This window comes from Artibeus jamaicensis, unplaced genomic scaffold (genome assembly GCF_021234435.1).
Source record: "Artibeus jamaicensis isolate MK-2021 breed Jamaican fruit bat unplaced genomic scaffold, CSHL_Jam_final contig_490, whole genome shotgun sequence".
NCBI classification, from domain to species: domain Eukaryota; kingdom Metazoa; phylum Chordata; class Mammalia; order Chiroptera; family Phyllostomidae; genus Artibeus; species Artibeus jamaicensis.
The window spans coordinates 2,693,528-2,719,302 of NW_026521861.1; the positions used below are offsets into that span (position 1 = coordinate 2,693,528).

The 25,775-nt window shown below is 44.4% G+C and overlaps 1 protein-coding gene across 4 annotated transcripts in view; it reads left to right on the forward strand.

Moving 5' to 3' along the window:
- CNNM2 (cyclin and CBS domain divalent metal cation transport mediator 2) overlaps positions 1 to 25,775 on the forward strand; it is a 143,990-nt gene that overhangs the window by 89,375 nt on the left and 28,840 nt on the right. For 3 of the 4 annotated variants that reach the window (XR_008392240.1, XM_037159367.2, XM_037159368.2), the window contains exons 2-3: positions 21,367 to 21,510; positions 24,777 to 24,914. Coding sequence is in view for 2 of the 4 variants with exons in the window: in XM_037159367.2 (XP_037015262.2) it covers positions 21,367 to 21,510; positions 24,777 to 24,914 (282 nt within the window). In the remaining 2 variants the exon portion in view is untranslated. Of the gene's footprint in view, positions 1 to 42; positions 138 to 21,366; positions 21,511 to 24,776; positions 24,915 to 25,775 lie in introns of those variants that run through there. The other variant, XR_005084441.2, reaches the window with a different exon arrangement.

The window sequence follows — 25,775 nt, forward strand, 5'->3', positions numbered from 1 at the left end:
CTTAACCAATCCCCGGAACTGAAGTCTTCTGTTTCTTCACAGAGGAGATATGACAAAGGCAGTGGCCGTACAAGCTTCCTTCATGGGCCGCCCTCCCCACTGCCTCATCCAGTAGGCGGGAGCAACCACTTCTGGAGGTGAGAGGGGAGGGAGGACAATCTCCGCAACCCGTTTGACCCACCTAGCCCCAGAGTTACGGTTCTGAGAGTGAACAATCTGTAGAGTTCCTTTAGTACAAAAGACTTTAAAACGAAGCAAGCCTACGTAGGGTTGAATGCTCAGGTTATAAAAAATTATGCTGTTTGATAGAAGCCTGTAACCTGTATTTTAAAAGAAGCTACTTGTAGTTGAATAATCCCAGTGATCCCAAGATCCTGTTTCTGTAGCTAATAAAGGGTATGATACATGTACGTTTGAGATGATTTTTAGCTTCCAGGACCGTGGCAGAGTTCATTAAAAATGTAATCACTATCATTTATTGATTACTTACTATGTACTGGGCACTGTGTTAAATTCCACATTTTTTTCATTCATTTGTCTCATAGTAAACTCTGTTTACTATATGAAACTCTGTTTAACTCTGTTTTATAGATGACCAAAGTAAGAGGGGCCAAGTGGGGGGTGGGGACCCGACTTGTTCTCGGTCACACAGTGTTAGAGCCGAGAGATCCGAACCCACATCTGTCTCACTTTAGTCTAAGGCCTTAGGCACGGATAGTGTGCTCTAGTGAGCTCTAAAAATTGCGACTTTTGGTGAGGGATCAGTGACCAACCATGAGCTAGATCTTCTGAATGTTATATCAGGAACCAAGGTGATGGTCTGATTAGACAGTTGAAGTACCTTCCTCAAAAAACTTAAGACACGTCATTTTTACTGAGGGTGGGGACAGGAGGGTATATTTCTAAGATCTTTACATGATAAGCAAATGAACGTTGAGTTCTTTTGAACATTCATTCATTCAGTACGCTCAATGCATATCTTTTTTATGTGACAAGCCATCCTGTTTAATTTCTGAGACTTGGTTTTCAGGCTGAATTCATGCTGTATATTTAGGAAGACAATGAAAACTCTTGGAAGATAATCTTAAGTCCAACAGGAAGGAGCACAGGGTTTGATTTCTACTTTTTTTCAAGCGGGCTACATCTGGGGACAAACTTGTTATTTTTCTAGAATTTGGTGCCAGTGGGACTTAAAATAATAAAATCAGTACAATTAAATTAAATAGGAAATGAGAGTCTTTTATGTACAAGGCTTTAGCTTAGGTAACAATTGGTCACTTTTCTGGGAAATGGTTGCTAAAATTACAGACAACCGGCAGTTACTGATTGGCCTCACTCATTGCATTGTGTCCCAGGAAGAAAAATAGTTGCTTGTGGCAAGAACTGCAAAGATAATATTATTTTTCCTAGTCTTTATTCCCCTTCCTATTTTCTTATGATTACTTTGAGCTGTTCAGCATTTATTCAGAATATTATATAGCAGACACTGTGCTAGTTTCTGGGGCTTTAGATACAAAAGAGAACTCTCTTGCCTTTAAGGAACTTACAGTGTGGTAGAGGAAAGGCAACATTATAACACAGGATAATAAATGCTCCAGTGGAGCTACGAAGGCTGTGCGGGAACAGAGAGGCAGGACAGCCAAACCCTGCCGGCAACAGATGGGGTCAGGAAGGCTTCTAGGGGGAGAAGCCAAGGGCGGAGGAAAGTGTTCTTAGCAGAGGGAACCATGAAATAGTATATATGTAGATTGGAGAATGGCTGAAAGTGTGGTATGGAATGAGCAAAGCTGTGGGACTTGAAGCTAGAGAAGGATTTACAGATCATACCCTGATGGGCACTGTAGGCTGTACTGAGCATTTAAACTGTCTTAAGTGTGGTGGAAAGCCATGAAAGAACTTTAAGTAGGGGAGTAGTGTGGTCAGATTTGCTTTTTAGACAGATGACTATGGCATCAGTTCGATGACTTTGAAGAGATTATGTTCGAGTTAGAAAGATAGGTCGTTTTGGTTTGGAAAAGAAATAGTGAGGGCTTGTAACTAAGGCAAGCTTGCCGTGGGGATGGAGAATCTGGGAGAGATTTGACAGGTAAGTAGGAGGCAGTCTCAAATTTGTAACCTAATGCATAGTAACGAATTTGTCATAGCCGGGTGAAACTAGAGGAGAAGGAGGAATCGAAGATGACTGTCACAGCTTCACGTTTTATACTGTCCTGGTGCCACTAGTCAGCAAGAGCAGCAGAAGGGGAGGGACGGGTTTGGTGAAGAAGATGACAGATTGAGCTCTGGGTGCCTTGAGATGCTCGTCGGACAGGTGAAGAGGACCATGTGGGCAGTTGGGATATTTTCGTGTCTGAAGTTTCGGAAAAATGATTGGTCTGAGGATGGTACTAGTATATAGATTCGAGAGTTTTCAGTCTTCATGTTAATGTCTGCTTTTGTTTTTGCTGCTTGATTAATATGTAGTAAAAAGCAGACTTACCATAAAGCTAATTAAGTTTAATCTTAAGTGCTTTCCATGCATGGGCCTTGGCAAGGGCTCTTGCAAATGTGTTTACATGGTTATGTTTTTGTAAAATTTGCAAAACCCAGATATTTTGTACACTTGGTCAAAATTGTTCTGTTGCCATTTTGAATTACTCACTTTTCTTGTGTCTGTGATGTTGGAGTGGTCCCAGGCGAATCCAGCTGTGGGGAAGTTGAGCTGGGGGTACACTTAGTTTGGGTCTGCAGTCATGTTGGTGTGTAGTTACTGCTGGCCACCCAGTGTGGGAATGCCCTTGAGAAATGCCCTGCGCATTGTGCCAACTCACCCGCAGTGGAGACACAAAGATGCAGCACTGCTGTTGTGTCGGGACATCTGGCACTAGAGTTATGGAAATGGAAGAGGATGAAGTGTGTGCAGCTAGAAACCGGTCAGCAGAAAAATATTACACTTATCTGATTCTATTTTAGCCTGAAGGGCAGCCTGATACCAAGGCTGACGTGTAAGAAAGTTTATGTGGAATGGGACCCCAGAGAGAAGGAGTTCAGGTTCAAGGACAAGGGAAGAGAAATAGGAAAGAGGGAAAGAAAATTCCAGGACCTGACAGCACACTGGATACAGCTACGGCTACAGGCAGCAGGTGTTCTAGCCTACCCAGGGTCTCCTCGGGAGCCTTGCGGGATGCCCAGAACTGTCCCTGGAGCACAGAAGGGGGAAGCACCCTCCCATGGGCGTGAGTTCCTCCCCATCTCTGGATCGCATGTGCAGAACTCTAGAGTGGGTCGCAGGGGAAGTCGAAGGCAGACCCGAGAAGCACACTGAGCTGTCCTGTGAGCCGACCATGTGCTTGCACTTGGCTCTGGCCCAAACCCAGCCTGAGCCTGTGTGGGACTGGTTGCTGTGCCGGTGGGGGGAGATCTTGAGGCGGCACTTACAAGATGTCTGATGTTGACAGAGTCTATTCTCATTCATTCGCATTCAGTCTAAATAAACATTTTCTCCTGTCAGGGTTATATACAGTAGTTCAGTGCATAGAGTTGTAAATCTACATCTTTTTCCTTATTGATGAGCGTTACACAAACTAGACTATCAGAATTATCCCATAAGACACAAACTTGTGACGGCACTGTAAATCTTGGTCGTCATGCTGCTACTGTTCACTATCGCCCCAGAATTTTTCTATGTATATACAGTTAATACAGATGGGGGCATATGTTTACTATTCAGTTTTTCCTTAATGCAGTTGGATAACTTAATGAAGTTTTGAAAAACTTCTAAAAAAATGTAGATCTTTGATTCTTTTAAAAAGCAGCATAATATTCCATTGTGTGGCCACCCTAGAATTTATTTAACTAGGCTTCTATTGATAGACATTGAGGTGGTGGTTTTTTCCCCTCTAAAAATAGAAAAACGTCTGTCTTTTATTTCCTGTGCACTTTAAAGAAATCCTGGGGGAAGGGTAAAATGGGCAGGTGAGAAGGAATGTGAAGGAATTTGCAGGAGAGGATGTTTGGCTTTTGAAGTCCTGGGATCACATCTTTTCTCCTCTGTAATGACCATGACGTGTTTCCAGGGACAGGAAACAGAATAAAGTGCTAGGACTTTTATCTCGGTACAGTGAGGAAAACCTAAAAATATTTATGCTCCCTTCATTTATTTTTTCACTTAAAAAAATTTAATTTAATTAATTTATTTTTAGAGATGGGAAGGGAGAGAGAAAGAGAGGGAGAGAAACATCAACATGTGGTTGCCTCTCCTGCACCCCTCAGCTGGGGACCTGGCCTGCAACCCAGGTATGTGCCCTGACTGGGAATCGAACCAGTGACCCTTTGGTTCGCAGTCCAGTGCTCAAGCCACTGAGCCACACCAGCCCCCTTCATTTTTCTCAAATTTATTTTTTGCAGAAAAATTACAGGTGGGATTTTATACATTGGATAGGATTGTGGGAAGGGATAGTTTCAGGGGACAGGGCAGGGGAAAGCAATGGGGGGAAAATTGGGACAACTATAATTGAACAACAATAAAATTTTAAAAAAAATACATTGGGTAGGAATTTGAACTAGATGGCTTTTAATTTTCCCTCCGACTCCAGGACTCAGTGACTTCGGATAATTTTGATAGTCCTTTCCCCTCATATCAGATGATTATTAATTATATAATGATATAGAGTTATTAGCTTATATTAACTGTATAATAATATATAATAGCAATTCTGCATCCTCATTCCAACTCAAGGGCATCATCAGGAAGGACTTCGTGAAAAGAGGAGATTTGAATGAGAAAAGAGGAAAGAGGGCCCTGGCTGGCATAGCTCAGTGGATTGAGTGCGGGCCTGCGAACCACACGATCGAGGTTCGATTCCCAGTCAGGGCACATGCCTGGGTTGCAGGCCAGTTCCCAGCAGGGGACTCACAAGAGGCAACCACACATTGATGTTTCTCTCCTTCTCTCCTTTCCTTCCTCTCTAAAGATAAATAAATAAAATCTTAAAAAAAAGAGGAAAGAGGGTAAGGTCTTTCTACGGTTAACAGAACCAGCCCTCAGTTTCCCCCTTTAAGCAAGTGTAGAAGGAACGGACACCCTCGCCCTTCCCCTTTAAGTGCTTGCTCCCAAAGCCAATGCATGGTGTGGTTTGACCCTGTCGTCTAGACTTAGGTAGTTGTTGTTTGCTGTGGGTGTCACAAGAGGACCCAGCTTTCTATGTAGGTCTTTGTGTAAATGCCAATCTTGTCTACGTATGTTGTAGAAATCATCCAAGAAATTAGTTTCGTTGAAATCAAGAGCTTTGGACTAGAAAATAAAATATTACGGTTGTTGGTTCAAAAACTAAGACACGAGGAAGAGAAGAGAGAATTATAAAATCAAAACCCTGATCTTTAGCCTTAGCAGCTGTATATTTTTCTATTTAAAATCTCCTGTTATTGGGTATGTTGGACTGTCACTAATCTGTCGGACTGTTGCCTCACTGGTACAGTCAGTCGTCCATCCTCACCAAGGCTACCAGTCCGAAGGAAAGACAGAAATAGACTCGCTGGCTCTAAAATAACCCCGCAGTTCTATAGACGAACTACCTGTCTCTTGGGAAAGAGGAGAGGTTCCCATCGTCTCAGCCGGAAAGCCGTCTTTTGTCTTAGCCATGTTTTCCATTGCTGATCGTTTACTAGGAAAACATTCCAGCAAGCGTTCAGGGAGAGTGACAGACCACCAAAAAAGATGAAGTGGAGATGCCCGGCATGCCTCGCTATTTATGAGAAAATATTTCCCCGAAAGATGGGAAAACTCAAGTCTTTAAATACTCTGGGAGAGAGGAATAATGGAAAAAACTCTTCAGCCTCTGTTCTGTTGGTTCACAAGAGTTTCTCACAAATCACTGTGATGGGACGAGCCACATAATGACTGGAATCTTCTGTGAAGTGACTCACTTGAGCTTCTGGCTGAGGTGCCCGACAGCAAGGCTGAAACAGCAGCGGTCGGGGACCCAGCTGGTGGTGGTGTGGGAATGGGGGTCCCCCCTGCGCTGTTTGTTGGCCTGGAACTTGGACCTTGGTGGGAGGACCCGAGGGCCGTCTCGAGTGGGGTAGGGCCCTCGGATGCCTTAAAGTAAATAATCTGGCTTCTTGTCTTTTAAGTCCAGCCACAGTTTAGTCTAGGTTAATTTTATTGTTGTTGTTCCAAATGATTACTTTACTTGCTATTTCTACAAGGAAGTTCATTGAGCAGGTCTCTCTGGCACAGTCTACAGATATTAGCTCCTCTTCGTAGACATTCATTGTCTCGGGTTTGGGAAATGAAAATGTAATTGAATCCTAATTTTCTTTTGGTATCTGCTTCCCAAATCCCTTTGTGTTGTGGTTTCTGTCAGTCATGGTTCACAAGCAAAACCAGTGGAAGACAGACACACACAGGCCGCTCATTAAGGGATTTACTGTGAGGAACAGGCTTACGTTTGTAATTGTAATCTAAGACATGCCAACCTCAGTAGGGCAGGCTGTCAGGAAGGGCCGGCGCGAACTGGCTGGAGCCCAGCGGCGTGCTCTGTAATGATCAAGTGCTGCTTCTCTCCCTCTGGGGCTGCGGGGACTTGACTTGGGGTGGTGGACACGCAGTGCGATACACAGATTATATGTTATAGAACTGGACACCTGAAACCTGTGTAATTTTATTAACCATTGTCACCTCAAGAAAGTCAATGACAACAAAGCCAGCCTGCACCCTGTTTCAGAGACCTTCCAGCTGATTAAGTCAGCCCCTCCCAGGGCATCACTTAAAACTAACCTATCAGGGACTGTGCACCTGCAAAATCCCTTCACAGCCGCTCCTAGGTTAGTGTTTAATTACTTGGGAATGCTACCCATCCAAGTTGACAATCAAAAAATCGGTCATGTTGTGAGAAGCCAGAGATGCTGCCCGGAGAGCAGTCCTGCCACAGGGGGGCCTCTGAGCCCCCACAGCCACGTGGCAGCCTGCCGTATGTGCCTGCAGCGGGAAAAGGCCGGTGCTGGCCTTGTCGGGCTGGACCCCCCTTCTCGAGTTTTCCAACATGCACGTAAAAGAAGTTTTCATCGCCTGAAATGTTTTCCTACTGTGACATTTAGTGAGCTTTTCAATAGTTATTTAAACATAAAAGCTAAAGCTAAGAGCCATTGCCAATAGAAAACTAAACACTTATTTCACCCAAGAAGTTATTATTAACATGATCAGTTTTGGGTGGGAAGGGAAGTATGCGTGGCCATAGAAGGGCGACTGCAGAGAGATCTCCATGGTGGCGAAGTGTGGTGGCCGGTGGTGACGCCTTAGTGTCCTCCTGGTCACGGGTTGTGCTGCAGTGCTGGAAGGGGTGACCACTGGGGGAGGCTGGAGGAAAGCACGTGGGGTTGTGGGTAAAAATAGATACACCAGGTCTTTGTTACTTCTTACAACTGTATAAGAATGTGCAATTGTTTCAAAACAAAAATTCGAATTGAAAAACAATCCATTGCCCTAGCTGGTGTGGCTCAGTGGATTGAGCCCGGGCCTGTGAAGCAAAGGGTCGCTGGTTCGATTCCCAGTCAGGGCACATGCCTGGGTTACAGGCCAGCTCCCCAGTAGGGGACACATGAGAGGCAACCACACATTGATGTTTCTCTTCCACTCTTTCTCCTTCCCTTCCCCTCTCTGTAAATATAAATAAATAAATAAATATTTAAAAAAAGATCCATTTTGTAAAGCAAAGAATCCTTTCATAACATAAATAATTATTTTCCACTTCATCTTTTTTTTAAAGACATGTTTTCTTAAGGAGGTAGACATCTGTGTACCGGCACTGTACTGGGTATAAGTACATACTCAATATTGATTTGACAGCTGGAAGGAAGTATGCTTGATGGGAAAATTGTAGTTGACAGGTGAGTACAGTGTTTAATATAAAAATGCTCTGTAAAACTCAAGGTTACATGCTTAGATGAGATACTGGAGTAAAAAGATTGGGTCTTCACTTTGTAAGAATGATAACTGACAAGATAAATGGTTTTAACCTGAAAAATAATGCCAGACAAGATATAAAAGATTAAGTCCAGGAGGAACCTCTAGTAATGTGGAGGAGATAGTTTTAGGACAAATGAAATGTCATTTTTTAAAAAGATTGTATTCATTTATCTTTAGAGGGGAAGGGAAGGAGAGAGAGAGAGAAATATCAATCTATGGTTGCCTCTCGTGTGTCCCCCACTGGGAACTGGCCTGCAACCCAGGTATGTGCCCTGACTGGGAATCAAACCACGATCCCCTAGTTTGCAGGCCTGCGCTCAATCCACTGAGCTACAGCAGCCAGGGCATGAAATGTCATTTTAACCCAGAAAATTGTATAGATTGGAAATAAAAATATGTTCAAAGGATTTAGGTAAATTTGTGGATTCACTCACTCAGTAAATACTTGTGTACCTACAATGAGCCAATCAGGAATCTGCAGTTTTAAGGTATTTCAGGAACTTTTCTAGCATGTAAGTGTTGATGTCCTTGAAGGCAGTCATGCATTCCCCAAATCTCCAGAGATGGCGGCTGTCACACATAGGGACTGGAGTTCATCAGTGTGTGGTCGTTCTGGTCATACTGCATGGGAGATTTTTATGGAAAAGTGATGTTTAACCATCCGACAATAATAACATTTTATTTTAAAGTATATTTTATTATGATATTACAATTATCCCAGTTTATTCCCTTTTGCCCCCCTCTGCCCAGTACCCCGCTTTCCTTCAGCAATCACCCCCCTCTTAGTTCATGTCCGTGGGTTGTGCATGTAAGTTCTTTAACCTCTCCATTTCCTATACTATTCTTAACCTCCCTCTGTCTGTTTTGTACCTACTAATTATGCTTCTTAATCCCTGTATTTTTCCCCCACTTTCCCCCTTCCCCACTGATAACCTTCCATGTGATCTCCATTTCTATGATTCTGTTCCTGTTCTAGTTGTTTGCTTAGCTTGTTTTTGTTTTTTTTAGATTCAGTTGTTGATAGTTGTGAGTTTTTTATTTCACTGTTCATAGTTTTGAATTTCCTTTTCTTAAATGATTTTAACATTTTAAATAAAATATTAAATCCTTTTAAACATTTCATATAATAAGGGCTTAGTAATGATGAACTCTTTAGCTTTACCTTATCTGCCCTTCAATTCTAAGTGATAGTTTTACTGGGTAGAGTGATCTTATATGTAGGTCCTTGCTTTTCATCACTTTGAATACCTCTTGCCAGTCCCTTCTTGCCTGCAAAGTTTCTTTTGAGAAATCAGCTGATAGTCTTATGGGAACTCCTTTGTAGGTAACTCTCTCCTTTTCTTTTGCTGCTTTTAAGATTCTTTCTTTAACAATTGGCATTTTAATTATGATATGTCTTGGTGTGGCCCTCTTTGACTCCAACTTGTTTGGGATTCTCTGTACTTCCTGGACTTGTATGCCTATTTCCTTCGCACAGTTGGGGAAGTTTTCTTTCATTATTCTTTCAAGTAAACTTTCAATTGCTTGCTTTTCCTCTTCTCCTTCTGGCAGCCCTGTAATTTGGATGTTGGCACATTTAGAGATGTCCCAGAGTTGTCTTATTCTCTCCTCATTTTTTTGAATTCTTGTTTCTTCATTATACACTGGTTGACTGCTTATTTCTTCCTATGTTCCAAAGTGTTTATTTGAACCCCACCTTCTTCCCTTTACTGTTGGTTCCTTGTGGATTTTTCTTAATTTTACTTTACGTAGCCTTCATTTCTTCCCTTATGCATTTGCCGTATTTAGTGAGCATCCTTATCACCAATGTTTTGAACTCTGTATGTGATAGGTTGGCTATCTCCGTTTTGCTTTGTTCTTTTTCTGGAGTTTTGCTTGGCCTTTTCATTTGGGTCATGTTTCTTTATCTCCTCAATTTGGCAGCCTCCCTGTGTTTGTTTCTGTATATTAGCTTTGACTCCCTGTTACACTGTAGGGGCGAACCTTATGTTGTAAGGGTAGACCCCTTAAAGCTAAAGGGGTCCACCAGGGCAGGGCAACCTGCTTCACAGCTTTGTGGCACTGTATGTTGGAGACAGGTCAGAAAGGGAAGAATGCCACCTGCTCAACTCTCATCCTGTTTCCAGTCACTTCCCCCACTTCCTGTGTGTGACTGGTGCCCTTCTAGCTGCTGCCCTGGTGCTGAATCCCAGGGTGGGTGGGTTTGTGTACATTATAGGATGGTGTAGTCCTTTAAATGGACTCTCCTGAGAGATCAACAATTTCTTCCACAGCCCCCTTCCCCACTGGTTTTTACAGCCAGAAGTCAAGAAACTTTATTTTATTGGTGCTGGAACCCTGGGTTACGGGTCTGGCCTGCAGCTGGGGTCACTCACTTTCTAGGTGTCCCACTGGGTTTTTATCTGCTACATGTGAATGTGGGGCTGCCCGTTCCTCTGGCCACCACTACACCATGTCCTCTCTACCTTTCCTTACCCATCTGGATGAATGTTTCTTATTTAAATCCTTGGTTGTCAGACTTCCATACAGCGTGATTTTCTGGCAGTTCTGGATGTTTTTAGTTTTGTGGTTAGTTGCGATTGTTCTTATGGTTGTGTGAGGAGTTGAAGCGTGTCTATCTATGCCTCCATCTTGGCTGGAAGTCAATAAAATAACATTTTAAAGAGCTCCACAAACATAATTCCTTTAAACATTAATTGTCTGAAAATAATTTTTCCCCTCTTTTTCAGGTATTTCTATTTTAGGGATGTAGAATAGGAAACTTAGGTTAAGAATGACAAGGTCCGGGTGAGGAGAACGGGAGGGTGGAAACAAGCTCATCTTAAATGCCAAGAACCAGGTATTTACAGCAAATGGCAGAAAGCCTGTGACAGTGAGACAGGTGCCCCCAGGTGCAGCCCTGGGGGCTCCATGCCTTGTGCCCGGGACTCTGCAGAGTCAGTCACCTTTGGAGAAGGCATCTGCTTTGCTTGTCCAATGGGGAGAAAAGTGCTTTAGAGTCTGAGTCTCTCAGTGAATGGCTGCCTCCTTAATTTCAGAATGGGCCAAGGAACAGCAGGCCCGTTCCCTAAAACTATTGTAATCTACTAAATTAATAGATAAATTCAGGGTTCTATCTAGGAAATGGTCCTGTTGAGAAATGTTATCTTAAGAGTAGAGGTATCAGAAAACTACCTACTCTTACAAAAAAATTTAATTTTTTAGGAGACCATGGTCCCATATTCCAGCCCAGGAAACCTCTTGGTGGACATGACCTAACTGGGAGCGAGGTCCTGGGCAGCTGAACTGACTCCCACGGGCCTGGAGGGCAGGCGCTGTCCTGTTAGGGAGATTTGGGGCTGCCGCTTACTGGTTGGCCTTTGGAATTTTTGGAAATAGTAAACCTTTTGGTAAAAAGGGGCTTTTGTCTCCCAGAATAGCAACTGTTATCATCACTTAAAACCAGTAATTTCTATATACAGCAAGTGCTTCTATATATATACTCCTGTATTGTTTATATAGGAGTATTTTAAGATCTGTGTTACATTTTTTCTGGTCTATTTTATGGTGGGAAAATTCAATTGGAAAAAATGCACTTAGCTCTGATGGAGATGGTAAGGTAAAAAATAAATACTTAAAAAAACCCATGAAGTTTGTTGTTTTCCCTTCAGCTCTAAACAGGACAGAAGTGCTAGGGTGACAGCTCCCTGCATCACACTGCACTGCTCCTCCTCGGGCAGACCTCTCCAGCGTACTCATGGCGGAACTAGATCTGTCACTGTAGTAATCAGAAGACCTGCAGGCGTGGATGTATAAGAACTCGCCCATGTATTCATTACAAAAGTCTGAGAAAATGGCTGGATGTGTTGGTGTAATGTGGCTTATAATTCAGGGTTTATTTTTCTTTTGATCTTGCAGCTGTTGAATTGAGAGGGAATTGGGTAGGGAAAGAACCTATCCCCGCTATCGAGAGGAACGTGGGCGTAGAGACCTAGGTACTCCCAGAGCTCGGATATGGCAGCGGCTGGCCAGCCCAGTGGGCTGGGGTAGGGCAGTGAGTGAAGGGGCTGGGCCACCATGATTCCGGACCTTACCGCCCGGGAGAGGGGTTCCTTCCTACCTGTTCTGCAGCGATGAGTAAAAACCATGGAGATTATGATTGGAGAAAATAAAATCATTTGATTCACTGGACAGTGAAAATATGAGAGGCTTATAGAGACTAAAGGATGGAAGGATGGTCTGTTCAGGCCCTGGATTCCAATGGCTTTTAAGAAGTTTTTTCTTCAATTCAGTTGTTGATAGGAAATGAACACTTCTGAGCGATTTTGAGAATGTTGTGCTTTAGTAAGTTTTACCTTTGTGTATCTAGGAGTAGGAAAGAGGCTGGAGCATTAGGTCTGGTGCTAGAGACTTGGTGGGGGCTGGGAGTTGGCACAGAGTTCACGAACTGTCAGGGGGGCCATCAACCTATGGTTCATTGGGGCACAAGTGTGTAGGCGCAAGTGTGCAGGTGATAAGTTGCTGGGTGAGGAGTCCTAAGAACCAAATGATTGCTCTTCATTTCAGAGATTTGAAGGCTTCCGTCATGCCTCATCCTGCCCAAGTTTCTCTTCTAGCTAAATGTCTGTCCTTTTATTTGTTCCTTATGTGACATTGTTTACTTACATATCTTAGACGGTTCTATCTCCTCAGCTTGCCTCTTATAAAATACAGACCTGAACATAATATTTCAGATACGGCTAGATATAGTAGGAGAATTGCTTCCCTTGTTCTGAGGCTGTATTGCCACTCAGCTAGCATGAGATATGTTGCTGGATCACCTATATCCTTCAGGGCTCTGCTCTGCACAAATGGACCAGGCTGGGGAGAGGCCGCAGGAAGGCCTGTGTTTGCCTTTGGGACCTGCAAAGGCAGGCTTAACCTCCTCAGCCACTTCTCTTACCGCTCACTGTTCTCTATTCCCCGCTCCTGGCTCCCTCCCCCACCTCCTGTTCATTCACCTTCTAGTCCATTGTTCTGCAGTCCTCCTCCTGGGTGGTGGTTTCCCGATGTGATTTTTTTCTCTGTGTGTGTGTGTGTGTGTGTGTGTGTGTGTGTGTGTGTGTGTGTATGCGTCTTCATTAAAAGGGAAGACAAAGCCGTATGGAGAGAAATGAGGGAGAGAAGCAGCAGTTCTCAGAGTCCGAAGCACAGCTGACTGTCCGAAGCACAGCTGACTGTATCATTTTCAGAAGTGGAAACTGAAAGGGGGAGGTGTCATTTTGGAGAGGACTGGCCAAACTCTGTCCTAATGACACAGGCCTTTTCTCTCTGGGTAAAGCTACCTGGTAGAAGCAGGCTGGTTTGTGTCTCCCTGTGAGAAGCAAAAAGGGCTGTCATAGAAATCATTGTGGACAGGAACTTGGGCGTGGCACTTCAGTGGTAATAAATTCTTCATCTTGGACCTTATCTTGAGCATCTTTTGCCATCTAAATGATCCACCGTGACCTTTTGGCTACATTTGACACTTTAGACATCCTCTTGGAACTGTTTGGGTTTTGGTTTGTTTGTGTGGTTCCCTCTTCCCCCCACCCCGGCCCGGGCTGGGCTTCCTAAGCACCCTTCTCCTGTATTCTCTCCTTACCCCACTGGCCATCCCTTCTCCATCTCCCTTTTGGTTGTGTCTCATCTTCGTGACCTGTGGGACATTGGCACGGTGCAGGCCCAGTGCAGGGACCCCGGCTCTGTGCACACCCGCCCCTGAGGCGATCTCCCTGGTTTCTGGCAGTTTTCATCTGTAGCCCACATTTCTCTCACTCTCTGGGATTCTGGATTCAGGTGTGTAACTGCCTACTTGACATCCCCACTAGGATGTCCGTTTGGCATCCCACACGTAACTTGTCTAAAACTGAGCTGATTTTTTTCTCTCCCAAACAGGTACCTTCTACGGTCTGCCTCGGTAAATGGCAACTGTCCTTCCTGTTGCCCTTAGTGTCAGCTTTGACTCTTTCTCTTCCGCCCCACCTTCACTCCATCTGCAACACCTGTCGGCTCTGACTGTGCATCCGGAATCTCAGGACTTCCCATCACCCGCCCTCTTTCCTCCGGCCCAAGCCACTGTCGCCTGTCACGAGGGTGACTGGAATAACAGCAGAATGTCCCTGTTGGCTGCTTCTCTAAGCCCGTCCCCACTGCCATCCTCCTCTCACCAGCTGCCAGGCCTTTTCTCTCCATAGCAGCTGGAGTGGTCCTTTTCAAACCTGACACAGATCGGCCACTCTTCTGCTCAGAGCCTCCCTCCAGTGGCTTCCCACCTCGGAGTGAAAGCTAACGTCTTTGTAATGGTCCCATGATCTGCACACCATCCTTGTTCCCTCACCCCCACCGCCTCTGTTCCAGCCACACTAGCCTCTTTGCTTTGCCTGACTTTTCCCAGCCCCTGATCTGCTTCGTTTGGCTCCTCAGTGCCCTTCCCCTTTGCCCAGATGTCGTTTTATTATTCAGTGTAATGCTGCCTCTGCTTTTTTTGTTCTCTGCAGCACATTTTACACAGTCTGATGTGCTTTCTTACTGTCTGTTTCCCTAGTGTATGTATCTCCCACTAGCACATTCCTTGCGAGCTGGTGTTGCTTTGTTCCCTGGGATGTGAGCCTTTTATAGACTAGGCGTCTGGCGAGTGTCTGAGTGAATGAGTGAATTTGCATGTCTAGAGTTCACTGAATGTCCAGCTGATACAAAAGTTTTATGAGGTTTATTGGAGTCAAAATTTGAGGATGTGCCCAGAAGCAAAATCTCAATGAACTGACAAAATGCTCCAGAGAATGGGTACTTCTGCAGTTTATTTTGTGCATTGGAATCAAGGGAGGAAGTAAGGAGGGTTACTTGAAATCCGTCCGGGGTAGATTAAGGAGGCAGGGGAAAGCTAAGTGGGGCAGTCCCTAGAATTGATCAAATGCAGAAGAGAGAAACACTTCTTTTACACTGGTGGATACAGAACAGGTGGTGATGAACACAGAGACAGTATGTGGGGAACCAAATAACAAGGGGCTCGGTGGTCTTGGGCTCCAATGCCTGCGATTTCGCCTTTGTGGGATCTAGCCAAGAAAGTGACGGGCATTCCAAAGGTCCGTTACCCTAGATGCATAAGGACAATGGACAAGGCTCCTTCGGGTAAAGACGGCCTCCGCTCTTGAAGTTACGGGTGGGAGGCGGGACTCTCCACCGCGCCCTGCCCGTTAGGATTTGATGAGCAGACCACCCTGCGTGGTTACATTTGGTCACTGAGCTCTCCAGGCTTGTCATGTCCTCCCGGTCCCCCACCTCTTCACAGCTTGTCAGGTTTCCATAGCTTGTCAGGTTTGTTGTGTGGCCCCCTTTTCTTTCCTTTTTAAAATTGTTTTCTTTTTATTTATTTTTAGGGGGCGGGGGCGGGGGGAAGGAAGGGTAGGGAGAAAGAAGGAGGGAAACATCCATGTGTGAGAGACATAAATCAGTTTCCTCTTCTATGGCTCCATCTGAGGACCTGGCCTACAACCCAGGCATGTGCTTTGACTGGGAATCAAACCAGTGACCTTTTGGTTCACAGGCCAGCGCTCGAGCCACTGAACCACACCAGCATGGTCCCTTTTTCATTCACATTACATGACATTGTATTTTACGGATTATAAGTTATGTTCATATACCCTGTCTCACTTGATGGGTTTGTTTACTTTTTGTAAATCAGCCTAAATCTAATTCTGTTTAAAGTGCCTGACTTCCTTTGCTCGTTTCCTTGGGAGATCTTATGTCCATCAAAATACATCCTCCACATGGACAACCCTGTGGCGATTGCTCGGGGAACTAAATATAAGGGAACTAAATGGTAATGGAAAAATACATAGGAAAGATTAATTTAAAAAACCCTCCACCCCATCTTGTTTTAGTTCTGTGGGGCCTAAATTTCTGACATACAGAGCGTTTTCTTCTTTTATTACCACTTCCCCAGAGCTCCCTCTTACAAACCTGATTGATTCTTTGTTGTTGAGTTATTGTAATTTGTGTTAGATAAACTGGGAATCCTTTAAAAACAGACATACCAAGTGCTTCCTTCGCCCCACCCTTGGTTAATGAGGGGCCGTGCCTGGCACAGCTTCAGGGGACCATTAAGCCTTGTGCTCTGTGCGGATGGCGCCCCCTGGAGTAATGGCGACTGTGAAATGTTTCGCTTGAGTTTTTCACTGTTGAGTTTTCTGTTTTCTTTCTGCTTTTTGAGTGGCATTTTTAAGACCCCATGGACTCTGCCTCATGCTCACGTTACTAGGTCTTTCTGACTACTGCATGCCACTTTCGGTTAGCACAGCTGTGTCAAGTTGTTCCTAATTCCATTCTACTTCATCTTCCTTCTTGGCTTTCTTCCTTGGCCGCTTCAGTTCGGCCACTTCAGTTCGCCCGCTTGCTGTTCCATTTCACTTCATTGACATCAAACTTGCATGATACAAATGAGTCCATATGTTCCACAGTTATGAGTGCCCTTTGTCAGCCTGGTCACACTGTCCAGTAGATTAATCCATCGACATACAAATGGTATCTGTCATTTAGAATTTGAGCCTCACCTTGTGGTAAGGTTAAAAGATGCAAATGTGGTGGCTTGCTACCACTCTTGTAGCAGAGAAGAGCTGCAAATAAACTTTGATTTAGGAGCAGTGGCAGCAGCCAGAGGCAGAAATTTGATCCCAGGTTTACTGTTTGGAGATAATTTGAGTTACTCAGTTCGCCTCACGGGGAAGACGTGTCCTTCTGATTCCATCTGTGTAAGTGCAGCGCCTTGGACACAGAGCAGATGTAGAAAAACAATCACCCCAGGTTATCACTTCATCTTAACTTTCTGTGATTCCAAATTTGAGTGGAGATGTATCCCTACAGCCCCGTACTCTGACAACAGGCTTGCTTTGATTCTCTGCGGGATCCCCTTTTCCTCCCTTCCTGATGGTTCAAAGTGACTGGAATTCTGCGAGAACTCTTGCAGCTGACCAGAAAGGGCTCTCCGCAAGCCTTGACTGTAGCAGCCGTGCCTGCTTCATTTGTCCTACACACAGTTTATTGGGTTTGATTAATTTACATATGTTTAAAGGTTTGTGTCACAGTGTGTCTGTAATTGCATATTGTACTGATTGCTCTATTTTCAGTCTTCTCTTTAGAAGTTAAGAATCCACCAGTTAATAAAACTTTTTTTAGTTTTTGGCTTGGTCACTTGTTAGTTTCCCCAAAACTGCTTTTCTGCTTTCAATCCTGACTTAATCCCTTCGGTGCTCAGGTTAAGAAGGATGCTATTTGAGGTTTTACATTTTCTGTATTGACAACTTGTTTGCATTTTCCTCTTGATTGCTCCATTGATGAGGCTGACGGCGGAACTTCCTGCAGTGAGTGATTCAGTGGGGGGTAGGTGCATTGTATTGCCAGTCTCCAAAAGCGTGATTAATGAAGAGAGTTGTCTTTTTTTTTTTTTTTTGTATTGTTTAACCAGAAAGAAGGTTCAGAAAACAGGACTTCTCACCAAGAATTCAAAATCTGCAAGAATGGGCTCTGGGGCAGATGCAGGAATTTCAGCATTGGAGGTGGGGGTGTGAAAAGAAGCCCCACAGAAAATTCAGTTTTTAGTCTAAGAAGTCTGCTTCACAAGAACAAATTCCCCTAGAGTAAGGCCCTTTGCAGTCGGATCTGCTGGTGCTATCGAGCTGGTATTTCAAGTATGTCCATCTGCATTTAAACGAATTGCTCCAAGACAATCTGATTATGCGGTAGTTACTTTGGTGAGAATAGCGCCTCAGTGGAATGGAAACTTCATTTGAGTCTAATATTAGACCTTGCTTTGGAAAATTCCTTTTAAATGATCACAAGCTGGGAATAGCAAAAGAATTTAACTTTCGACAGACAGCATTGACCAAGAATTTTTAACTGCTTATGTTTGGGTTCTTGGGAAAGCAGATGTGAGAAACTGACCAGACTGAATTGACGAGACGAGAATTGACTTGACCGGATGAGCCCGTGTTTATATCTGTGGCTGATAAGTTTTGCTCATAGTCTCGTTTGCTGAAAATATTTTCATTCTTTGAGCATGAGCGTGCTAAGGATGAAAATTGTTAGGATGCCTAATTGTCTAGCAATCTAACCTTCTAGGCTTCCAGACACTGTTGCCTGGAAAGGGGTCTGAGCCAGAGCAGGAAAGGGCCAGCAGCCCCACGGAACCAAAGGCGGTTTCTGAGTGAGCGCTGGGCACGCGGTCAGACCTGGCCTCCGGGGAGTGTTTCCCATTGTCTGGTATCCGAGCGAATTGGATCAACTCGAGGCTTTAAGTAAATGTTATTTAAAGGACTGCATCCCCCACCCTAACCCCCCCAAAAACCCATCCTATGATTAAAATATATATATATACATGTTAACTGATCTTGAAATTTCTATACTATGTCTACTCGGCTTACTTTAAGGATATACTTTAGATGCCTCACATACCTTGTACAGGGAACACCAGTATTGGTGTGAGAGACGAGTTTAATATTTTAAAAGATTTTCTGAAGTTGAAGTACACTTTTAATCACAGTGTGTGTTTAATGTAGTGTTTTTCTTTTCGTTGCCTAAGCTGGTAGTAAATTGATGATGCCTTATAATTGAAGAATATTTTTTGTTTGTTTTTTAATTTTATATAGTTATTTTTCAAGTACAGTTTTTTGTCTATTTTTCCCATCCCAGCCTCCCCCGCCCCTTGCTCCCCACCTCCCTCCCATTTCCACCCCCCTTAGTTCTCGTCCCTGAGTCCTTCCTATTTGTTCCTCCAAATCCCTCCCCCTTTTTCCCCTTAAACTCCCTCCCCTCTTCCCTCTGGTCACTGTCCCCTTGTTCTCTATTTCAGTGTCTTTGTTTTTTTTTCTGCTTGTTTGTTTTGTTGTTTAGCTTCCTGTTAAAGGTGAGATCATATGGAATTTGTCTTTCAACACCTGGCCTATTTCACTCAGCATAATGCTTTCCAGTTCCATCCATGTTGTTGCAAAGGGTAGTAGCTCCTTTCTCTCTGCTGTATAGAATTCCATTGTGTGTATGTACCACAATTTTTGGATCCATTCATTTACTGATGGGCACCTAGGTTGCTTCTAACTCTTGGCTATTGTAAATTGTGCTGCTATGAACATTGTGGTGCATAGGTTCTTTGATATAATTGAAGAATATTAATTAATAGGAGTTACCATTTATTGATCACCCCATGGATCCCAGGCACTGTCTTTGTTCTAGATACCAACATTATATATATCTCTGAAATTCACAATAATCCCAGGGGCATTGCTTATTAGGAGCCTGGTTTTGGAGGCAAGGAGACTGAGGCTCAGAAAAGTTTTGTAGTTTGCTCATGAACACACAGCCAGTGACAGTTAATTCCTGGCAGCGTCAGGGTTTAAATCCGGAACTGTTCAGTTTAGAGCACATGTTCTTCCCTGTGGATTATACTGTTTGGTATTTATAGTGTTTGAAATTAAACCTGAGAAATTCACATTTACTTATTAATTTTCTCTTCTTCTTCTTCTTCTTCTTTTTCCTTTTTAGAGAGAGAGAGAAACATCAATTTGTTGTTCCACTTATTTATGCACTCATTGGTTGTTTCTTGTATGAGCCTTGACCAGGGACTGAACCCATGACCTTGGCGTATCAAGATGATGCTCTGACCAACTGAGCTACTCAGCCAGAGCCTATTAATTCATTTTGTATTTATTTATTTATTATTTTTAATCACTCGAGGACATATATATTGACTTTAGAGAGAGGAGAAGGGAAGGAGAAAGATAGGGAGGGAAACATGGAGGTGAGAGAGAAGCATTGCTCAGCTGCTCCTCATATGTTCCGTGACCGAAGACTAAACCTACAACCCAGGCATGTGTCCTGACTGGGAATTGAACCCACAGCCTTCTGGTTTGCTGGATGATACCCAACCAACTGAGAGCCACACCAGCCAGGACATCATTTTGAAAGGACAATAATAAATCTATTTTATGTTAACCTAAATAACATTTAACTTAAAAATCACTATTCAAAACAAAACTATTAAGGAATGTTACTATTTATTTTTTTTGCAAATGTTTTTATTATCTAGCTAATTAGAAGGCAACTGGATTCTTTTCTGCATTTAATCTGTGTAGTAGACTGTTTTAGTTGAAATGTATAGAGAGAATCTGGCCTCAGATATGTGTTTGGAAAAGGGGGGCTATTTTAGTAGTCTTTCTGGGTAATTGTAGATACTCTCTTTTGATGTTACACCAAAACTCCACAAGTGATAGTTTCTTAAAGGTTCGTTGCTTGTTTTTTCATTTTTAGTCTTCTGTTTTCTTTAAAGGTTTGTTGCAGTGTAGAATCTGAAACTACACCAGTGGATTTTGGGTGCAGTTACGTGAAAATCCTTCGGTTTGAATTCTTCTTTTCAAAGAATTCTGAGTGGGATATTTAGATCCTAACGCACTCCAGGAAGTAGAGTTGAATTCCTACGGTCACCCATCCTTGGGGGGCGGGAGGGGGGCTGACCTACCGACTTGCTTCCCGAGACTACGATCAGGGAGAGGGAGAAGCGAGCGACTCCACAGCGGAGAGACCTGAGGACACCCCCACACACCCAGGGGGCGGAGGTGCGCGCAGCCGGCCTGTCACGCGGCGGCCAGCGGGGTTGCTGCTTTCCCTTAACATGACAGGCTCCTTTCCTTCGCTCCTAGGAAAGTGTCTGTCACGTAAGTCGAAATGCCATGGTTTGCCTGGTATTAGTCTATCGAGTAGACTGCTGCTCAGTGAAAGAAGTGGCCAGAGACAGCAGCGCTCGTGCCTTTGCTCCCGACCCATCAGACGTGTCTCATGGCCTCCCCATGACGTCACGTAGAATATTCACAGGCGGGTGCGTGGGGGTCAAGATGCAATGAAATGAAGAACTTTACTGCCACGGGAAGGGCATTCTTAAGGGAAACGGACCCCCGCCCCTTTCACTAGGTGCGTGGTGGTGGCTCCGGTGACGCCAGTGCGCCTGCCCCGCTGTCCTAAGGGGCGCCCTCGGCCCGAACACCGGCAGTTTGGCTTCACAGACCTTCTAGGAAGGGTCCTGTGTGTCCTCGGGGATCCCCAGAACCGCCCTCCTAAAGGAAAGTGGCAGCTGCTGAAAGGTCACACGGGAAGAGCTCACGCTACTGAAGACCAGTTGCACTGGGAACAGAGGGTGCCATTGCGGGCAGCACCAGGTGTGGAGAAGGCGATCGCCGCTGGCTCGACGGCCTCGCCCTGGGTGGTAGCCCAGGACGCTTTCCCATCCGCGGTGTCTCCTGACCAGTTTACGTGCTGAAGCGCAGACTTCCACGATCTGCTGTCCGCATTTGCTGCTGCTGTGTTCTCCACGATCATCCCTGAGACTGTATCCAGGAAATTCAGAAACTTACCTCTTGACCTTTGTTTTCTTTTCTTTAAAGGTAAATCTCACCTGGCTATTGTGCAGCGAGTGAACAATGAGGGAGAGGGGGACCCATTTTATGAAGTTCTGGGAATTGTCACCTTAGAAGATGTGATTGAAGAAATCATCAAATCTGAGATTCTAGATGAAACAGATTTATACAGTGAGTAGCATTGCCTGAGTGTCATTTCCCCAAACCTTTGATTTTGTGGCATGTTGGTTGTGAGTCATCTGACATCTCTCCAGGTGCGGTCTGCCCGTGTCTAGTCATGCGCTCTGTGTGTGCAGACTGAGGACAACCCATCAGTGCTGTCCGGGGCCTTCACCGGGGGCGGGGCAGGGCGGGGCAGGGCCCTGTGATGTCCCCTGGCAACATGTGTGTGTTTTGAAAAGCCAGCCTCTCCTAACCATTGATCTGGGCACTACTTGCCCTGACCAGAAAACTCCATTTTGCACAATTAGGTAAATTATTTTCAGATAAACTCCTGTTTCTGCTTAAGGTCACAATTCAAGTACTTAAAAAGTGACGGGGATTTGTTAAATTGACGATAAGAACTGTTTAAATTTTCTTGCTCCTATGGATCAGGGTAGAGGTGAGGTTTGCACGTGTAGTTTTGCTGCGGCAGTGGTGGTGAAGTGGGGTGTAAGAGCAGGACAGGGTGGGATACGCAATGAAAATGTGTTTTTCTGCCCTGGCTGGTGTGGCTCAGTGGACTGAGCACCAGCCTGTGAACCACAAGGCCAGTGGTTCAATCCCGGTTGGGATACGTGCCTGGGTTGCAGGCCTGGTCCTCAGTTGGGGGGTGTGAGAGGCATGCTGATCTTTCTCTCACCCTCTCTCTCCCTTCCCTTCTCTGTGAAAAGAAATAAATAAAAATCTTTATAAAGGTGTTTTTCCCTTTTCTGCTTCTCTTCCTTCTCTGGGGGCTGGGGTAAGGAGTGGCGTGGATCAGCAGGGGGTCGGGGGAGTGGGGGATATCCACACCTGTTATCCAGGAGTAGGCTAGATCCCGGATCGAGTGTTGAACCTGAATCCTGTCCTCCTCAAGTCTACAACTGGAGAGTGGGCTGTGGAGCTTACATCTTTCTTAGCCTCACTCTTAGCTAAGTAAGTTTCTTTCAGGATTCCAAAGATGGCCAAGGCTTGAGATGTTTGGGGTCTCAAAGATGGGACAGAGGAAGAACATTTGGGCTCTGTTTGTCCTGTTAGGCTTTTGAAACATGATTTAGAGGTGAGAAATGGATTATTCAAATGGCCTGGGCACTCAGGACAAACCCCGCCTTGCTCAAAGCAGAGTGATTATATTCAGTTCCACAGGAACGTGCCTTATTTTATTTTTTTAAGATTTTATTTATTTATTTTTAGAGAGAGGAAGGGAGGAAGAAAGGAACATCAATGTGTGGTTGCCTCTCGCATGCCCCCTTCTGGGGACCTGACCCATAACCCAGGCATGTGCCCTGACTGGGAATTGAACCGGTGACCCTTTGGTTCACAGGCCAGCACCCAAATCCACTGAGCCACACCAGCCAGAGTGAATATCCCTTATTTTAAAACTGAGAGAGTCTTCTATGTACCCTTAAAAGAATAAATTTTATATTAGCCAGTGACCTGCTTCTGAAATGTTTCTTTTTTCCGCGCATCTGTGCAGTGTTCTTAAAAGGCACCAGTTTCTGTGTGGTTTGTCCTTTTGACACTTGGAGAATAGTTGGAGGTCTCACAGTAGAGAGTATTATGTGTGTCTTCATTCTTTTCATTGTTCTTCACAGTGACTCTTTGATACCAAGTGTGTACGTGTGTACTTAACGTGTTTTCCCAGGGGGGTTATTCATCATAAGAAAGATAATTTAGACATTAATGAGGTCTTATGTTTGTACTTCAGTTAACTTCTTTCAAACCTTGGTTAAACTGATTTCATACAGAAATGTTGCCTAATGTAACTTACTGATATGAAATGCTGAGCTCGTGGTTTCATGTATATTCATTTAAAAAAAAGATGATATTTATCTATTTTTAGAGGGTGGGTAAGAGAGGGAAAAAGAGAGAGAGAGAAATGTTGATTGGTTGCCTCTCACATACCCCCAAACAGGACCTGGCCCATAACCCAGGCCTGTGCCCTGACCTGTGACGGAACCAGTGATCTTTTGGTTTGTGGGAAGGTGCCCATCCCACTGAGCCATACCAATAAGGGTGGTTTCATGTGTATTCTTGATTTAGATAAGTGTTCAGGGATGATGACTTTCGTTATTAGAAAATTATTTTAAAATTTTGTGTGGATTTATACTGACTGATTCTCAAAAGAATTTGAGGTAGAAGAAATTATAAATTGTAATCATCTTCTTCCAGGGAAAGCCCAGTAAACAATCTATTTTACCATGGACAGAAAATACTAGGGCAGACTTTTCATTCTTGGGAAAAAGAGCAAGCATGTAGGGCCTTGCCTTTAACCTAGTTTTTTTCCTTGATCATTTCTGGTCCAGAAAAATACTTGAAAAAAGGTTTTGCATTAGACCTTCTAGATCAGGGTTGGCAAACTACAGCCGGTGAGTGCCTGCTACCTGTTTTTATATGGCTCACAAGTTTAGAATTTTTTAATTATTGAAAAAAAAATCAAAAGAAGAATTATTTTGTGACATGTGAAAATGTCATGAAATTCAAATTTCATATCTGTAATAAAGTTTTATTGGAACACAACCATCTCATTCATTCACATATGGCTGCTTTCGCTGAATAACAAGAGTTGAGAAGTTGCAGCAGAGGCTGCATGGTCTTCAGAGCCTGAAATGTTCGCCACCCAGTCCTTTACAGGGGACATTCAATGACCTTGTTCCGGATCACTTTCTTTGTATTTACTTGACCTTGAGGATCTCGTGGTCTGGGGTGGAAATGTAGCAAACAGGTGTTACGATTAAAACGCTGTTCTATGAGAGTGTTTTTGTTTCTTCAGAGATTTTGCCTGTGTATTTGTTTTTTCTTTGAGCGCAGGCTAGGAGCCTCCTGAAGGCAGGCACACTCTGCTGGTGTCCACTGTGGCACAGCCGCTGTTCTTTACTGTGGTGCGCTGACCCTGTGTAGCAGGAGACTGCGCCCCAGGCCACATGCTCTGTGGCTGTGAGGTACCATAGGTTCTGTGAGGGGACGGCTTTTGCCAAGGCTGCCCCATATGGACTCGTAAGGGTTCCAGAGACCTTCATGAAGTATGTTTATAGTTGCTACTGATCAGGTTGCCTGTTACTTACTTTGAATGGCGTTACAACCGTGCAGCTGATTCGATGAGGGTCCTCTCTTCCTTCTTTCCATGTGGGGTTTGGGGACGGAGTGTTCACAGTCTGGCGAGTCTAGCCTGTCCAGGGTACTTTGTTATTTTCGTTCAGAAAGACCCCTGACCTAACGGAATGCACTTCCTTCCTTTTTTCTTATTCTTTCCTCAGCGGATAACAGAACGAAAAAGAAAGTGGCCCATCGTGAAAGAAAGCAAGATTTTTCTGCCTTTAAGCAGACAGACAGCGAGATGAAGGTTAAAATATCACCACAGCTTCTCCTGGCCATGCACCGTTTCCTAGCAACAGGCAAGTACAGCTTATCGGTGTTTGAAATCTCTACCAACCCTGGCTTGTGTTTCTTGCCCACCACTGACTGGGTTGGGCTGGGGTGGAAACTGGGAAATGGGGTGAAAGTAATGCCACTTTTGTGTTTTGTTTTTTGTTTTTTTCTTTTTAAATTCTCTCCTCTCCTATGTTCAGTGTCGGCATGAACTCTCTGAGACATTTACCAGGGTGGACCAGTAACTTAAAATTGGTCTGAAAGGTAAGGATGAATGTTAGTGCCACACTGCATGTGAACGGTAGGCCAGGTCATCCGCTTCCAGCTAAGGCCCTGGGAGAGCAGCTGGCCGAGTAGGCTGACAGCGTGACGCAGACACCACCTCACTGTGTGTTGGACAGTTGAGTAAATTCTCTCTTCAGTTTGCCTCGGAAGAGCAGGTGGATGTCAGTGGTAACACAGGTGCTGTGATTTGCAAAGAAGAAAAATAGATTTTCAAAATTAAATTTTTTATGGTTTTAATGAAATCGTAAGTTCTAAGAACTCGGACATGGATTTCTTGCTGGCCTCTTCAGATCAGATTGTTAACTTGGGCCCATTCCAGGAGGCAAGTGTGCACATTATTAAAAACACCAACCCAGCCGGCACTGGCTGCTCTGGAGAGGTCAGAGTTGAATGGACTTAAGAGACTGACTGGCCCTTCTCACATCTGCAGTGGCCGTCTAGGTGAAGGGTCAGCTCTGAGGGCCAGGAAGGGTGAGAAAATCTGAAAGCACCCAGTGACCTGTCGAAGACGTCTGTGTCTGAGATGGGCAGCCAGAGCCTCTCAGCTGCGTGCAGTGCACTCAGCCTGCTTTGCAAAGAAGGCTGCCGGCAGCCACGTGAGG